Source organism: Rhincodon typus, chromosome 33, assembly GCF_021869965.1.
Source record: "Rhincodon typus isolate 14 chromosome 33, sRhiTyp1.1, whole genome shotgun sequence".
Classification (NCBI taxonomy): domain Eukaryota; kingdom Metazoa; phylum Chordata; class Chondrichthyes; order Orectolobiformes; family Rhincodontidae; genus Rhincodon; species Rhincodon typus.
In genome coordinates, this window is record NC_063364.1 from 2,906,595 (window position 1) to 2,924,793 (window position 18,199).

Here is an 18,199-nt window from a genome sequence, read left to right on the forward strand (position 1 = left end):
AGAAGGGTCCAGACCCAAAACATCAGCTTTCCTGCTCCTCTGATGCTGCCTGGCCTGCTGTGTTCCTCCAGCTCTATAGCTTGTTATCTCAGACTCCAGCATCGGCAGTTCCTACTATCACTAACAGCTCATAACAGATTTCAACCTCACAACAAGCCCCATAATTTAATAATCTTGTATTCAATGATAATGTCTTGAACTAGTAATGAGATATTCTATGATTACGATTTCTGGTTTCACTTGAAATTTCAAAAATGGCAAAAAGCTTCCAGCAAATTAGAATCAACCCATTCACATGCAAGAATGTACTATTTTTGTCTGCACAATTGGACTTTGATAACAAAGAAACTTTGTCACTGAATGATAAATATTTTCTTATTTTAAGTTGTAACCAGCCATACTCAATAAATGCAGGGCAGAGAGCAAATAATAGGAGAGCAAAATATTGCAGATGCTGGAAATGGGCACAATTTTTTTTCCTTTCAGAGCTGGAGTTTGGTTTCCAGGGGTTCTCTTTTCATTCTCACTAACCTGTTTATTAGGTGATGCAGTCATATAGTAACATTGCCATCTGTACTTTGCTGGTATGTGGTATATTCAGACTCTCACAGAAGCAGAATTAGAAGAATTCAGCAATATTTTCAATAATCACCACTATTCTATTAAATTTAAAACTACAACACACAAGGAAAACCTTGAATTCCTAAGCACTACAGTACTTAAATTAGTACAACACAACAGGTATAAGTAAGTAACAAAAGTATTTTTTTCTCCCCAAAAAAACTGACACACACTTCTAAACATAAAATGCTATCACCCTAAACATACCTTATGCAAACTGATAAGGTCACGGTTAATTAAATTCCATTGCAAAAGTGGAAGATTTTGAACAGTTTGCTACTATTGTTACTGTATGTCTGGTCTCAATCTCAAATTTAACCTTAACAATTGTGATAGTGTTCATTACTGAAGCATCCATTGCACATTTCCCAGGGAGTAGCCCTGGACCATATCAGCCTAAAACTAGAGATTTCGCATTAATTTGCTAGAAATCCATTACCTTGATAATGAAAAGTTTTCTTTAATCCACATTAGCTAACTAACTCAAAGTTAGCTGCAAGTACCAACAGTGAGTTAAGTTCCTCACTATTGGCTCTTCCATTCCTAACCACTCGCTACTGTCCAATCACAGATTCTTTCTCTCCTGTGCTTACTGCTGATAGGCTCACTACTGAACCTTCTTACTTCTACTTACAGTGGGACTTCTCTTTGATTGGTCACCCTTGTGCTCAGATGTTCCTGGGCCCTGTTTGGGGGCTTGTGGGGATTCTGAGTCTTAGCGACTCTTGTTGCCCCCTCAGTGAGTCTAACCCTGAATGGGGTGGGAATGTGGCCAAGTGAGAACGCACTGAAGAACACCAAGACTCCATCAGGTGGACTACATCACCCAGCATGCATCTTGGTTGCCAAACCAGTAGCCGCAGGGACTTAGGTTCCCGCTCCATGTAATCTGGCACTCAAAGACTGAAATTTCATCTGGAATGGAGTGCCCTCTACAACCGTGTTTGCAAGGTCATTGGGAGCGAGAGGCTGCACTACCTGAGCCTGGATCCCACTAAAGCAGGACACCTCCTCTCCCAGGCCCTGTTGACCATCCCAGCAGCCCCTTGTATGCACTCACCTGACTGCCCCCCCCATCCCTCCCCTCAGTTTAGAGCATAGACAGTGTACACATCCTTGAGACGGATAAGATTCCACAGCCCCCGCCTGCTGCCCCTAGAGACCTGCCTCCAAGAGGAGGTTCATGGTTAAGCTCTTTCTGCAGTGAGCTGAACTGTCCCAGCTCTCCCTTACAAGACATTCCTGGTCAGGTTGTGTCTTGTTGACATTAATGTCATTAATTTGACAAACTCAACACTTCAGATATTTTCTGTGACAGTTGCTGTTGAAATCAGATATATCCCTGGACTATTGGTTATTGTCAGCCTTTTATTTCTCTGGGAGCATGTGTAGGATTGCAAGTTCCATTTCACGTTGTCCAGTGAGGGGCAGCAGAGAGCAGAGGAATGTGCCCTGAACCATCACTAAACCGAGATAAGGGCATGGTTCACTCTGAACAGTATTTCAGGCTATTCTTCTCCAAACGTGGCAATATGCAGCTTGTGTTTTGAGGGAAATACAGGTTCGTAAAGGCGTTTTCTTTATTTAATGTTAATCAAAGACCAACAGAGAGGAAAAATGTCAATAAAATTAAGTGGACGGTTGTTTTGCATTTTATGTGTGTGCTTTATTTTCAGGGGATTACACAGATTTCTATTCATCCCTTCATCATGCAACAAATGTTGGAACCATGTTTCGAGGAAAGGACAATGCTCTCATGCCCAACTGGTGAGTGACGACTCTGTAATCCTCCCGTGGTCCAAACCCATGTGCACTTCTATCTAGAAGGAGAAGAGCAGCAGATACATGGGAACACCACCCCCTGCAAGTTCCCCTCCGAGTCACTCACCATCCTGACTTGGACATATATTGCTGTTCCTTTACTGTCGCTGGGTCACAATCCTGGAATTGTCGCTGTAACAGCATTGTGGATCTATCCACAGCACATGGATTGCACCGGTTCAAGAAGGCAGCTCACCGTCACCTTCTCAATGGCAACTAGGGACAGGCAATAAATGCCACATGTATCTAGCACAGCACAAATGAATAATGAAGAAAAAGCTCCTATGTGGCTACTGGGGGGAGTGTGATGCCTGGGTGAATGTTTCCAAGTAAAAGTTGCCAACTCTGGTTGAATGTATTCCTGAAAGTTTCCAAAAGACCTGCCATCTCCAAACACCGATGTTTGTGGAACAAATTCACAAAGGTTTTCAAAGGATGACAGATGTACAATACTTCTAAAGACCTCTGATTTTTCTCAACAGTACCCACGAGATTAATTTTAAATCTTGGCAATTCCAGGACATTCCTACAGGTTTGGCAATCCCATATCCAAACAGAAGCTGGATTTTCGATTGCTCGCTCTGGGATGGTTCAATGTCAGGGTTGGGTGTCAATGGTCAGTCAGCTCCTGAATCTTGTCCACAGCAGCCTGTGATGTCTCTCATGGTCGGTCACCGAGACTTGTATCAGTGCTAATGTGAATCCCACCAATTGACTGTAAGGGGAAGCAACGGCACAGTGTTACTGTTCCTGGACTAATCCTGGACTAACTGGATCCAATGTCCCAGACTCATGTTCTGTGGACAGGGGTTTGAACCCCATCATGGCAGATAGTGACTTCAATAAAAATCTGGCATTAAAAGCTTCTAGTTTTAAACTGAAATGTACGAAGTTGGACAGATTATTTCTAATTAACGAATCACCATGTTGCCCAAGGAGTTGACATGAACAGAGGTGAAAGTTCTTGTTTATAAGATAGAAGATAAAATTAGACTCAATTACTATATCCTAAAGTCAAGAACTTTGGTCCATTTGTGCCCAGTACGAGTGTCCAGTTATGCCCAATAATGTTCATGCTCTGAAGGCAATTCAGAAATGATCAAGAATTTAAAAGGAAAAGCTGGGGAAATTTGTGATGTTGACCTCAGGAGGAGGAGATGTAAGTTTTCTGGTAAAGATTTATGAAGTAATAAGAGGCTTTGGAGGAGATACTTCTGAAAATGTAGCTCAAAATACAAGAAGAAAATTGGACACAAGGACACAGATTTTAGCAAACAAATGGCAAATTTCACCCTGATACGAGAAAGTTATTCACACAGAGTGATATGCACATGGAACTAACTGGTAGCAGTTAGATCGGCCAGTAACTGGATCCACTGCACCCAGCCCATAAGATAACTGGTTTCAGTCGAGCCAATTAACAAGTCAATTGTTTTCAGTTAAAATCTGTAGATCAAACACTGGTGTCAACTGCATATGTTGGGAGTCCCAACTAGGCTTTTAGCACAATTACAGTCATTTCTAATGGATCCAGTTGAAACTGTTGTACATAGGTCTGAAAGGATTCAATCTGAGGTGTACCTTAGGCACCACCAACTATGATGATATCTAAAGCTAGATATTAGATATTTAAAACTAGAGGGCATAGGTTTAAGGTGAGAAGGGAAAGGTTTAAAAGGGATCTGAGGGGCAACTTTTTCACACTGAGGCTGATGCATGTATGGAATGAACTGTCAGAGGAAGTGATAGATGCAGGTACAGTTCCTGCATTTAAAAGACATTTAGACAGGTACATGAATAGGACAAGTTTAGAGGGATACAATCCAAACAGGCAAATATGGACTAGTTTAGTTTGGGAAACCTGGTCAGCATAGATGAGTTGGACAGAAGGGTCTGTTTCCATGCTGTATGACTCTATATGGACTTGAGGGTGAATAGCTCACAATCTCAAAAGAATGAGACCTAATGTCTGGTCCTCATCAAACCCCCTGTCATGAAATTACTGTAACCTGTAACTAATCACTAATGTACAACACACTATACCTTGTTCACAACAAAAAAATCTTTGGGTTAGATCAATAAGTAGTTTTCCTCTGAAGAAGAGTCATACTGGACTCAAAAGGTTAACTCTGTGTTTCTCTCCATAGATGCTGCCAGACCTGCTGAGTTTCTCCAGCCTTCTCTGTGTTTGTTTGAAGTGGTTTTCCTCCACCTCCCTGGACCAAGCAGACCCTGGAGTGTACCCTGGAGGATGATGACACCAATCTTCATCACAGCAGCTTACACAGTGCAGTGAGCGGGCATAGCCACACAACAGGAACTAGCTGGACCAGTTACCTCTGGCTGAAACCAATTGAGACCAGTTGAAATTTCCAGTTGGCTTTGATTGGCTGTCTTTCCAGATGAGCTGAGTAACCTCTCCCACACACATCAACTTGTGAGGGACAAAGACAACTGAGGACACAGAACTGAGAAACAGTCACCAGACCTGAAACGTTAACTCTGTTTTTTTTCCCTCACAGATGCTGCCAGACCTGAAGAGCTTTTCCAGCAACTTTGTTTTTGTTCCTGATTTACAGCATCCACAGTTCTTTCGGTTTTAACTTGTGAGGGACCCATGTTCAATCTTACTCAGGACATATACATTCCTGAGATTAGTTAAGATTAAGAGCACCATCCATGGATGTAGATTAAAGCCTTGGAATGTAGAGATGGCTGGAGTTTAAACTACCTTTCTATGTACCACTCCCAGGTTGCATTTACCTGTTGCTTACAATGGACGTGCATCATCTGTCATTGTGTCTGGGACACCCATCAGAAGACCCATGGGACAGACAAGATCAGATGAAAGTAAGTACAAGGCTGTGTGGAATTACTTTGTTGACTTAAATGCTGAATGGTGAGAAATAGCTTGAAGCCCAAAATGTTAGTCTAAAGAAATTGTTTTATGTAGAAATTGTTTGTTCCGTAATAATTCTTCAAAGTACTGACATCAGAAAAAAATCTATTCAAAGCTGTAACATTACTGACGATATTGAAATTCTGTTGATGTCACAGTTTTGAGATCTGAATGATATTGTTCTATTGGTTTTTTTGGAAGCCCTGCAGCAGCTCAGGAGCATATGATATAGTGGCAATGGCTCATACCATTTGTTCAAATTCATTTTAATGATTGTAAGCAGTTTGTGAGGATGTGACATTTTTTAGAAGGGATCATGTCCTAAATAAAACCTTCCGCTTTATTTGGTATGTATACAACAATAAATTGCATTCAAATAGAATCTTTAGTGCAATAAAACATCCCAGACGTTACACAGGAATATTTCAAACAAAATTAACATTAGGAGATTGTAAGTCAGGTGATCAAATGTTTGATCAAAGAGGTTAGGGCATGGCTTAAGGATTGTTTTAAACAAGGAGAGAGTGTGTGGCCTGGGATCCAGAGTTTAGGGTCTTGATAACCTAAAGGTACAGACAATATGAAAAACTGCAGAGACTCACAAGGCCAGAATGGGAGGATAGAAAAGATATAAAGGGATGTAAGGCAGGAGAAGGTTACAGTGTTAGGAAGCAAAGCAGGATTTGAAAACGATTCTAAGAAAATTAAAGTCGAGGTGTTGCTAGACATAGAGACAACTTGTCTCAGCGAATGCAGGTAGAATGGGTGAATGTCATGGTGTGGGTTAGCATACAGGCAGCAGAGGTTTGGATGAGTTCAGGTTTATTGGAGGGTAGAATGTAGGAAATGAGCCAGGACAGCATTGGAATAGGCACCTCTACAAGTACCAACTGGATTAGGATTTCAGCAGCAGATGAACTGAATCGGGAGTAAAATCTGAGGTGCTGTTATTTTGGCAAAAGTAGGCAGTCTTGGTGTGGAATGATTATGGTGTTGGAAGCTCCCCATCAGATCCCCATTACCATCATTACCCTGTGGCTCTGGATCCAACACTGATCCTAAATCCCAGCTGAGGGTAGTACCTGCAACACTGCCAATCAACAGATCTGTTGTTCTCTAGAGATTATCTAGATTATCAACCCTAGGGATTTTTCATCTTTCTCTAGACTCCTCACTAGACCTGTGGCTCCCCAGTACTTTGGGAAAGTTACCTGTGCCTTCTTCCATGAAGACAGAGCTAAAGTAGTTGTTTAATTGCTGTGTCATTTCTTGTTTTCTGTTATTGATTCTCATGTTTTGGACTAAGAAGAACCTACCTTTCCATCTGTAATCTTTTTCATTTTGAATACCTATAGCAGCTTTTACAGTCCAATTTTATGTTGCTTACACATTTACTGTCATATTCGACTTTCCCTCTTAACCAAGTTCTTGATCTTCCTTAATCTTAAATGTTTAACTGATTGCTACAAACATTCTCATTACAGCGAAGCCACCCGTGTTTGGAGCTAGCAAACTTCTAGACTTTGAGTTGGAAATGGTATGTTTATTTTATTCAAACTTCGTTACACATCACTAACAAGGCTAATAGTTATCAGTGTCTGCTCACACCAGTATTTCAACCAATGAATTGAATAGCAGTGGTGGGTACTAATGGGACTTGTGTTAGTGTCCTCACCTCCTGAGCCAAGAGGTCACAGGTTCAAGTCCCACCTGCTTTGGAATTGTATAACAATTTTGCTGAACAGGTTAACGTGAAGGGTGGGGCTTATTGCAGGATCACAATGGTTGATATTACAGCAAGGAAAAATCTATTTACTCAGCACATAGTGAAGCAAGCCAAGTTTAAACAGATCCCTACTGCAGTCTATGAGTTAAAGGGTTTACTCTGTGTTTTCCTGCTTCGCAAATACCTTGAGTAATGGGATGGATTTTGCCATTCTAATAGCGGCACAATTGGACGTCACTTATCTAGCTACCTTGTGGGATTTGGACTGTTTCCCCATCAGCATTAACCTATGCCGCTGGATTAGTAGTCCAGCAACATTACCACCACACCACTATCTCTCTCACACTACAGCTGAGAGTCTATTTAAACAGTACACTTCTACAGTCTACAGAGCCTGTTTAAACAGTAGACTACAGTCTACTGAGTCTATATAAATAGTACACTATTACAGTTTATCATGTCTATTTAAAAGGGAGAATCTATGACCTACAGCAAATGGATGTCACTGTAAACTACCATATGTTCTCCTAATCAAGGCATACTGACTAGAACAGAATAACACAAAGTAATTGATACAAATGATTTCTGTAAATCAGTCCAAATCATTTGCGATAGTATGGGCTCAGGGCATGATTGACAGGGGAATTCACCATCGCTGTTCTAGTTAAAGTCTAAGTAACCAGCATTTGTTGCTCATCCATAATTACCCCTTGAGGAGGTAATGGTGAGTGAGCTGTAGTCAATATGATGTAGGTTCACTCATGATGCTGTAAAGAGGGGAATTCCAGGATTTTGATGCAGTGGTAATGAACATAGTGACTCTATGCCCCAATCAGAATGGTGTGTGATTTGGACCCAGTTCTACAGGGCAAGGTGTTCCCAATCCACCTGCTGCATATTACAGGGTCTCATGGTGGTCTATCTGAGTCAGCAAAATAAATGATAGCAATTTTTACCCACTGCCTACACCTTTTTCTGAGTGCAAAGGGCAGAGAAATGGTGACAGTCCCATATGCCCAAGACCTTGTGTGGGGCAGACCTCAATGTGAGCAACTGTCATCTCCACTCTCACGAGTAAAACAGAGGGAACGGGGTCTACTCTGTGAATCAGTATCCTACCTTGGGTTCATTTTCAGATACAAATGGGTGGAGCATCAATCATGCACTCTGACCTTTCCTGTAGCAGCGTGAGCACTGTGCTCTCTGACCTTTCCTGTAGGATAGTGAGCACTGTGCTCTCTGACCTTTCCTGTAGCAGTGTGAGCACTGTGCTCTCTGACCTTTCCTATAGGATAGTGAGCATTGTGCTGTCTGACCTTTCCTGTAGCAGCGTGAGCACTGTGCTCTCTGACCTTTCCTGTAGGATAGTGAGCACTGCGCTCCCTGACCTTTCCTGTAGCATGGTGAGCACTGCGCTCTCTGACCTTTCCTGTAGGATAGTGAGCACTGTGCTCTCTGACCTTCCTAGTCAGTAAGGGGCTGAGTCAAAGGTCCTAAAATAAATCAACAGAAATCAGCCGCAAAATTGGTTGGAATGTTTGCCAATACAGTTTGGAGAACAGCATATTCCCGGACTTTGTCATCCCTTTAGTCAGGATTTTCAGATTGATATGACTAAATATATTATTTGCTGTAAGATTTGATTGATACCTTGACACCTGACTTTGAAAATTGGCCAACCTTAAATTAACTGGAAGGCACATGACCCCTCTGAACCCAGTGGTTAGATTGGGAGACAGAAGGTTGAACGTTTGATAGTGCTTCAGTGACTTCAGCTTCTAATCCAGGCTGACCCCCCCAGTGCCATATTGAGGAAGTTTATAAGGATGTTGCTGGGATTGGAGGGTTTGAGCTGTAGGGAGATGCTGAATAGGGGGCTTTTTTCCCTGGTGCGTTGGAGGCAGAGTGGTGACATTATAGAGGTTTATAAAATCATGAGGGGCATGGAGAAGGTGAATATCCAAAGTCTTTTTCCCAGGGTAGGTGAGTGCAAAACTAGAGGGCATAGGTTTAAGGTGAGGTGGGAAAAATTTAAAATGGACCTGAAGTGCAACTTGTTCATGCAGAGGGTGGTGCATGTATGGAATGAGCTGCCAAGAAGAAGTGGTAGTGAATGGTACAATTACAACATTTAAAAGGCATTTGGATGGGTATATCAATAGGAACGGTTTAGAGGGATGTGGGCCAAATGCTGGAAAATGGGACTAGATTAATTTAGGATATCTGGTCAGCATGGACGAGTTGGACTGAAGGGTCTGTTTCCATGCTGTACAACTCTATGACTGTAAGTGCTGCACTGTCAGAGGTGTCACCTTGTCAGTGAATGGTTAAACAAAGGCCTGTCAGCACTCTTTGTAAAGAACCCCTGGCTGCAGAAGGGCAGGGGGAATTCTTTCTGTAAGTTCATTCAAGCTGCTCTGGTGTACAGGACAACACTGGGAAGCAATCACATTTAGAATTTCTTTCCAAAGCTGCGATTTCAAAGCTCAGATATTGGAGATCTCATGAATCCAGCTGCGCCCCAAACAATACCTGCTATGCTTCCCATTCAACATCTACAGGAGCTGTACAATCTAGAAAACTCTGTGCTGGGAATGATCTGAAAAATAAACTGCACTCTTAACTTTCACTGCACCTTTCTTCTTAAACCAGGCTTTTTTTGTGGGACCAGGCACCAAGTTAGGAGAGAGAATTGATATATCCCGGGCCCATGAACATATATTTGGGATGGTTCTTATGAATGACTGGAGTGGTAAGACTCAATATTTATTAGTAACTTGCTCATCGCTCAAGGGGAAAGATCACTATCCTCAAACAGGGGACAACAAACTTAAACACAGTGGGTTAACATTCGCTTACAGGAGGGGTCAGCAGTAAAACTTGAATGTCTGGAGATTCCCAAACTCTTCATATTGCAATGCAGTTTTCAAAGGAAGGCTGGTGGCAGTGTTGGGTGGGGGAATCTCGGATTCTAGTCACTTCCAATTAACTTTACATCAAGCTCCTTGAGGAGTTTGTTCATGGCCAGGAGGTGATTTTTAAATTAGGAATCGCAAAGCTGCACAGCCTGGTACATAATACTTTACTGGGCTCAAAGTGGAAAGTGACAAAGTTTTCTGTATGCTAGAAAGATTTGCCCCTGGGTGTTTTTGCTGTGAAATTGGGCATGGTACCTGTTATTGGTAACTGTATGGGCCTGTATCTGACTGTTTTGCCTATTATCTGCAGACTGAAGCTTTTGGGTTCTAGCCTTCTGGCTTGTGCAAGGCAGAGGCACGCTATTTTTCTTTATTCATTCACGGGATGAGGGCATCGCTGGCAAGGCAGCGTTTATTGCCCATTGCTAATTATTCAGAGGGCAATTAAGGGTCAACCACATCGCGGTGGGTCTGGAGTCACATGTAGGCCAGACCAGGTAAGGATGGCAGTTTCCTTCCCTAAAGCACATCAACGAACCTTATGAGTTTTTCTGACATCGACAATGGATTTATGGTCATCATTAGATCCTTATTTCGAGATATTATTGAATTCAAATTCCACTATCTGCCGTGGTGGGATTCAAACCCAGGTCCCTAGAACATTACCTGGGTCTCTGGATTAACAGTCCAGCAATAATACCACTAGGCCGTCACCACCCCCACTTTATATGTCTGCTTCTGCCTTTGACACTCTGCTCTAAATGGCATCTCCCACTTTCCCGTATAAATCAATCCCAGGTTGCTGACCAAGGACTTACCCCTCCAGAAAACACAAACAGATAAAGCTGGAAAAATCCCAGGGTATGCTGCTTGAGAAAGACCTAGTCATTGTTTTCCTCATCCTATTGTAAGCAGAAAAACACAGAATGGAGACAGGTTGCTTAGTCCAGACACATTTACCCATCTCCCTCACCTTTTCCTTCACCTGCATCTCCAATTTCTGGATTGTTTCGGCCTTATCCATTGGCCCAGCAAGTGAATCTGACAGCCTTGCAATCTTCTTCAGGAAGTAGTTTCTGCCCTTTCCTGAATCCATTACATTTCATCTTGTATCTGTGACTCCTTATCCTTGATGCTACGTGTAATTGAACAAACGGTATTCTATTCATAATAAAGATCAGGTAGGAGTCAGTGATCTGCATTTCAATAATCATTACCTTGGGGCTTTTGTATTCTGCACTTTATGACATAATCTGGAATTCTAGACTGTTTTCTAGCCTTATCAGTCTGATGGGGTTGGGTTGGAGGGGGGTGTTGGGGTGACTGGGCAGCAGGACAGTGTGCTGCCTTTACTATCCCATTAATCCATCCTCTCCCCCCATTCCCACTATTTATCCACAGCACTTAGTCTGTGTCAGTCAGAGCATAATTACAGCTTTAATTCTTTTGGAGCCACATCTATTACCACACATTTATCAGCAGTGATTTTATCTGTCACATTTAGCCCTTTCCCTAACCTCATTAACATCCCTTTGCATCTTCCTTTGTATCCTCTATGGAAGGTATTTTTCTTCCTATTTTTGTACCATCTGCAAACCACTCCTTCAAGTCTTTCAACATCATGGATTTATATTGAATACAGAACTAAACCCTGTGGAGCCCCATTTCTCTCATAAATGCTGGAAACCTGCTGTCTTCTCCCTGTCCAATCTAGTTTGTTAATCTCCCACTATTTCCATGCCCCATAGTCCTCTCTCCTGTATAATACCTTGTCAGAGTGCTTGCACATCCCTTATCCAGAAAACCTCCTCAAAGAATCCCATGAGATTTGCAATCATGGTTTTCTCTTCAAGTAAGTACTGGCCATTTCTAACAATTTTCTCTTCACATGAGGGGACTTCCATTCTCAACTCGAGACTCTCAAATGTCCCAGTGACAAATGTGAAGAAAATTGAATTGTAATCACCCCGGATTAAATCTGTTCCCTTTTTATAAAGCGGTATTCCAAGGGATTCTTGTAGTACAGTGGCAGTGTCCCTACCTGTGAGCCAGGAGACCTTGGTTCAAGTTCAGTTTGCTCCAGAGATGTACAATAACATTTCTGAACAGGTTGATTGGAAAATATTGAAATGGATACTATATTGCCCAACCTATAGTCTTAGCTGTGCATCTGTACTCAATGTAGCTCTGAAATATTAGCAGTGTTGCCTGTTACATAAAATCTGTTTCACCCATCAGTTTCCAGCCTCAATTGAAGCATCCCTTTGAGGAAAGCTGCAATTCAGCAACAAATATGTCTTGTTGTGAGCAGTTTCATTGTTGAGGCTTCATTAGCCATTAGAAGGAAGCAGTAGAAGAGAGTGTTGATGGTGTAACTGACTGATTGTATCATATCAGAAGTAAGCATTGACTATCTGGCTTCAGACTGACGTCATTTTGGTGTGTTTCAGCTCGCGATATTCAGAAATGGGAATATGTTCCACTGGGACCATTCCTAGGGAAGAGTTTTGGAACGACCATTTCACCTTGGGTTGTATCGATGGAAGCTCTGTCACCATTCATTGTGGCCAATCCTGTCCAAGTAAGTTTGCAGGTGACAGACTCACCTAATGTACTCCATGTGGATGTAAATTTAAAGCTGAAATAATTGTCCAGAATGTAAAGTGGAAGGAGTTTCCCACCGGCTAGAAGGTTGGGTGGTTGGGCAGGGGGAAAGGGGATGGTTGGGGGGGGGGGGGTGGAGTGTGCTGGAGGGGAGTGGGAATCGAACCCACTTTCACCAGTCCCCCCAAAGCCAGGGAATACAAGCCTCTTGCAGCAGATCCTGGGTCTGAGGCCATAATGGCGGCCAGAGAAGGAATTGAATGACGAGGTTGGCAGGACCAGTCAGGCAGGCCCTGGTGAGGGCTGCAGGGCCAGGGGATCTTCAAACCAGGGCCCCTGCCCTTAATGACTTCAGTGGGTCTGAGGGTGGGTAGCACCTGGCCACTCTGTCCTACCACTGGTAGAATATAAGGGGAGGTGTTGCACACTGTGCCCCCTGTCATCCAAACCAATTTGTACATCCTTTGCCTGGTCACTCCTGGTAGGTGTGAGCAATAGGATATAGAATTTCAGCCTTTGACTGTGCACCATGACATCTGATGCTATTGGTTCAATGGAGTGAGGATGTGTCTTTTGTGCTTTTCCCAGTTGCAGGACATTTCCATGAGCAGTACAACCAATACAGCAGGATTAAAGCGTAGTCACAATTTTGAGATTGGTCCAGATCTTCCATTCTATGGACTGTTGGAGGCAGACCCAGATGTACAATCAGAGAGGTGTTATCAGGATCCCATGAAAAATCCAGATGTACTGACTTGGTTGGAATTACCCAGGAAGTTATAACTTTCAACAAGCATTCCACTCTCCCCTGCCCCAGGACCCTCAAAACAAAAAGTCCCAACTCTTTTGGAGAGTTCCAACTTACCAGGAAACGTTAGATACAAAAATATTAAGCATACCCCTGGGCAACAAGAGAACAGGACACCACCCATCCCACCCTTGATTTGCCCCACAATAGCCCCAGATCCCTCTCAACCTCCTCCATGATCCACCTGACAAACTCAACCAGCTGATTTCCCACTGACCCAAACTTCGTCACCAATCTCCTGACTGCTCCCTTGACCCAATCTTACAGCTTCTCCCAAATCAACCCACTGACCACCCTGTCCCCTACCCACTTCCCTCACCCACCTGAAGAATCCATGATGGACTACACCCCAGAATTGCAAAGGATATAGCTGAAGAGATAGTTGAGGCATTAGTGGTCATCTTTCAGGAGTCAGGGAGGATCCCAGAGGACTGGAAAATCACTAATGTAACCCCCTTCCCCCGTTTAAGAAGGGTGTGAGGCAAAAGACGGGAAATTACAGGCCGATTAGCCTGATCTCAGTCCTTGGTAAGATTTTGGAGTCCATTGTGAAGGATGAGATTTCTGAATTCTTAAAGTCAACATGGTTTCATCAAGGGGACGTCATGTCTGACAAATCAGTTAGAATTCTTTGATGAGGTAACCAGCAGATTAGACTAAGGAGAGTCAATGGATGTTATCTACCTGGGCTTCAAGAAGGCCTTTGACAAGGTGCCGCACAGGAGGCTGCTGAGTAAGATAAGGGCCCATGGTGTTAGAGGCAAGGTACTAGCATGGTACTAGCATGGATTGAAGATTGGCTGTCTGGCAGAAAGCAGAGAGTAGGGATAAAAGGGTCTTTTCTCAGGATGGCAGCCAAAGACAACTGGTGTTCCGCACAGGTCAGTGTTGGGACCACAACTTTTCTCTTTATACATTAATGATCTAGATGAAGGAACTGTGGGCATTCTGGCTAAGTTTGTAGATGATACAAAGGTAGGTGGAGGGACAGGTAGTATTGAGGATGTGGGGAGGCTGCAGAAGGATTTAGATAGGTTAGGAGAGTGGGCATAGAAGTGGCAGATGGAATAAAACGTGGGAAAGTGTGAGGTCATGCACTTTAGTAGGAAGAATAGAGGCATAGGCTATTTTCTAAATGGGGAGAAAATTCCTGAGATATGGGGCCCAAAATTGCTCTCAATATTCTAAATGTGGTCTGACCAGAGCCTTCTAAAGTCTCAGAAGTACATCCCTGCTTTTATATTCTAGTCCTCTCGAAATAAATGCCAACATTGTATTTGCCTTCCTAACTACCAACTCAACCTGCAAGTTAATCTTAAGAGAATCCTGGACTAGGACTCCTAAGTCCATTTGCAATTCAGAATTTGAAGTAGGTTCTGATTGGGAACAAGGGAAAAGCGCAGACATGTTAACATCGGTCACTCCAGCCACCACCAAAGTTAAACTTGCAGCTACAGTGACAGTAATGGACATTTTAACTGAGAGTTGATTTATTGCGATCAGTTCGGGGAACACAACTCTCCAATATTCAGTTTGTTCAATTGTGTTTCAATCTGCTTAAAGCATTTTAATTGTTTTCTCAAAGTTGAACAGTTCCATTTCAATGCCATTGATTGAAAACTAGCTTCTTGCCTATATTAAAATGTTCTTAAATTCAGGCTCTGTTAAAGAAATGTGCTGAAATAGAGAGGAACAGAACTGTTCCTTACAATCCTGTGCCCTTTCAGATGCCCTCAAGTAGCTTAACCTCCTAATTTCAGGAAGCCCAGTTATATAAATCACATCTGGTCAGTTTATGGGAACATCTCTAACTCTGGAAGAGTAAATGTCGAGTATAGCATATAGAATGAGCCCTGGATTGTCAGAATGCCTTTAGTTACACTTTATTCCATGATCTTTCATTTGTGCAGGATCCCAAGCCTTTGCCATATCTGTACAGTGATGACTCGTACACTTTCGACATCAACCTTTTGGTTTCTATTAAAGGTGAGATAAACCTAGTGACTGCTAACGTTTCTGTGTGCTCCTTTATAAATCAACAAGAAGAATTTTTAAAGGCCATTTTTAAAAATGGTGATTGAATGATGGCTTTGTCCTTTTCATTTTATAAATGTTAGCATTCAATGTCCAGTGTGATTGATTAATCCTTTGGGTCCCTGATAAGGTGGGTTTATTCTGAATGCTCATTTTCACAATGGTCCTGAATTTCCTTCCAATTTGTCTGATTTATGGTTGTAACTCACAGGAGATCAGTAAAACCCTGGTGAAATTAGCTAAGTGTTAGCCTTATCCATGTGATTATTGAGGCTAATCGATGTGCAGATCTATCTGTTCTAGATTAGAATGTACTTTGCAGATAGTTTACAAACGTGTTGCACTGCTCCCTCTCTTCAGGAAGAGTCAAGTGCTTTTACGACAAACATCAGTGAGGAAAGATTTGCTGCTTCCTGCTCACAATCTGAAAAGTTTGGTTCTTGTATCCCCTCCTAGATTTATGCTCAATTTCTTGGGTATCATTTGGAAACAGAGCATGGGGTAACTCTGCCCGTGCTAGGATCGGAAGACAGAGGAGTGGCTATTGGTGTGGTGTTATTCAGAGAGCTGGGGCAGACACAATGGACTCTTTCTGTAACTGAAAAAATTTTGTGCTTCTGGGTGGACAGATACAGTTGAGAACATAAGAAATGGGAGCAGGAATAGGCCATTCAGCCCTTCAAGTCGATTCCACCACTCAGTAAGATCTCAGCTGATATTCTACTTCAACACCATTTTCCCACACTATCTCTGTAATTTCCCTTGAAATCTTTGATGTGAAGAAATCTATCGGTCTGTTTCTTGAACACACTCAATGACTGATCCTCCATAACCTCTAAGGCAGAGAATTGTAAAGATTCACCACTATCCACAGGATGGGAAGGCTCAGTGGATCAGTCACAGTAAATGTGGGGTTACGGGGATAAGTGAGTGGGGACAGTGTTTGGGTGGGATGCTGTTTCAGATGGTTGGTGCAGACTTGATGGACCGAATGTCCTCTTTCCACATAGTAGGGAATTCTAGGGATTTTGTGATCTAGGTGAAGAAGTTCCTTCTCCTCTCAAGACTTCACCTCCAAATGAAAACTCCTCCCACATTCACGGCAGCCATTTTAACTTTGATGGCATTTTGCGTTTAAGTCTTTCAGCACAATGAGATTCAGTTTCCCTATTGGATCATTTGAAAACCAGCCACTGTCCCCACACTGTGACCCACCACCTCCTTCACCCCACCCCATTCAGTTTGCCATCCCTGTTTGCTTTTGTAATCCTCCATTTCACCCTCCCTTCCTCACCGCACCAGAAACCTGGGCTTGATTCCACCCTTGGGCAACTGTCGGTGTGAAGTTTCCACATTCTCCCTGTGTCCGTGTGGATTTCCTCTGGGTGCTCTGGTTTCCTCCCACACTCCAAAGATGTTCAGCTTAGCTGCATTGGCCATACTAAAGTGCCCATAGTGTCCAGGGATGTGCAGGCTATCTGATTAGCCATGGGGGATTGGTGTGGACTCCATGGGCCGATCGGCTTGCTTCCACACTTTAGGGATTCTATGATACACCTGATCAAAACCAGCTGCGGCTGACCTTCTTGACCCCTCTGCATCTTGCCCCCCATCCCCTCAACCCATGAGACAATATACTCCCTACCCTGACCTTCTAAATCCCCAATTGCAATATCCACAGCCCCCCATCCCTGTGGCTTTTCTCTCCATCTCACCAGACCCAGACCATAGACATGGATCAGCTTAAGCCTGGATGATGTCCTTAATCAATCCTTCACCAGTGCCCAGACTGGGTGCAAGGCAACAGCCCCAAGACACACTGGATCTCAGATCCCCCTCAACTGGAGTCATCATCAGCCTCCACGTCCCCGGGAATGACCCCTTTCCTGTCTGGTCTATCCCCTTTCTCCTTCCGTGCTCCATGCCATTCAGACACTGCTACTCCCCTTTTTGCCACTCTCGTGGCTCAATGCCATTCAGAATTAAGCAGCCCCTTGTTTGCCGTGTGCCACCTGGGTTTGATGACAGCCCACTGGGACAGGCTGTCTTCCTCCACTTGTTGTTCAGGGGAGTTGTAGTGTGAGAGATTGTCAGTATTGTTTAAAGCCTCATTGCTACAAGGGCAAAGAAGCAAGTACTTACCCCTAGGGTGAATGAAGAGATGTTGGTTGCCTACCTCATCCCAGGACACCAATTCCATGACTGATTCCAGCCCCATCTTACCACATGCTGTTCCTAGAGCAACGCAGTAAAATTTCACCAATCCCTTCCACATTCCACGTCTTTCCAGATCTGACTGTGAACCCAGACAAGCACTGTCACTCCAGAGCTGCTCTGTACAGCTCCTGACATTTATCTGGACATGGTGGAATTGGGTATTTGTGGGCAGGGACCTGGGGGTCTGGGTAGACAGGATGTCCTCTTTCCCCCTGGACCAGCAGAGGAGGACACACCACCGAGACCCTGCCAGCCTGGTCCGAGATTACCACCCGGGTCAGTGTGGCCACATCCACCCAGAGGAATGCCCGGCTCCTGTAGGAGGAAGGTCAATGACCTCCTCTACTCCGCCAGGGTAAGTGCCACCATCTTCTCTCTAATATCTCACACACATTCTCTCTCTGCTACTGTACCCTCCTCATGCTCTACTGCTCTCACTGTTACCTGTGACATCTCTCCTGACTCACTGTCACCCACCCCAACCCCCAACACCACTAAATAAAAACCGAAAGAACTGTGGATGCTGTAAATCAGGAACAAAACAGAAGTTG

The 18,199-nt window shown here is 43.4% G+C and overlaps 1 protein-coding gene across 1 annotated transcript in view; it reads left to right on the top strand.

The window, feature by feature from the left end:
* fah (fumarylacetoacetate hydrolase (fumarylacetoacetase)) overlaps window positions 1-18,199 on the top strand; it is a 53,306-nt gene that overhangs the window by 15,462 nt on the left and 19,645 nt on the right. Inside the window, exons 5-10 of the mRNA XM_048615860.1 lie at window positions 2,298-2,388; window positions 5,195-5,292; window positions 6,826-6,878; window positions 9,720-9,819; window positions 12,436-12,566; window positions 15,308-15,383. Coding sequence (XP_048471817.1) covers window positions 2,298-2,388; window positions 5,195-5,292; window positions 6,826-6,878; window positions 9,720-9,819; window positions 12,436-12,566; window positions 15,308-15,383 — 549 coding nt within the window. The remainder of the gene's footprint in view (window positions 1-2,297; window positions 2,389-5,194; window positions 5,293-6,825; window positions 6,879-9,719; window positions 9,820-12,435; window positions 12,567-15,307; window positions 15,384-18,199) is intronic.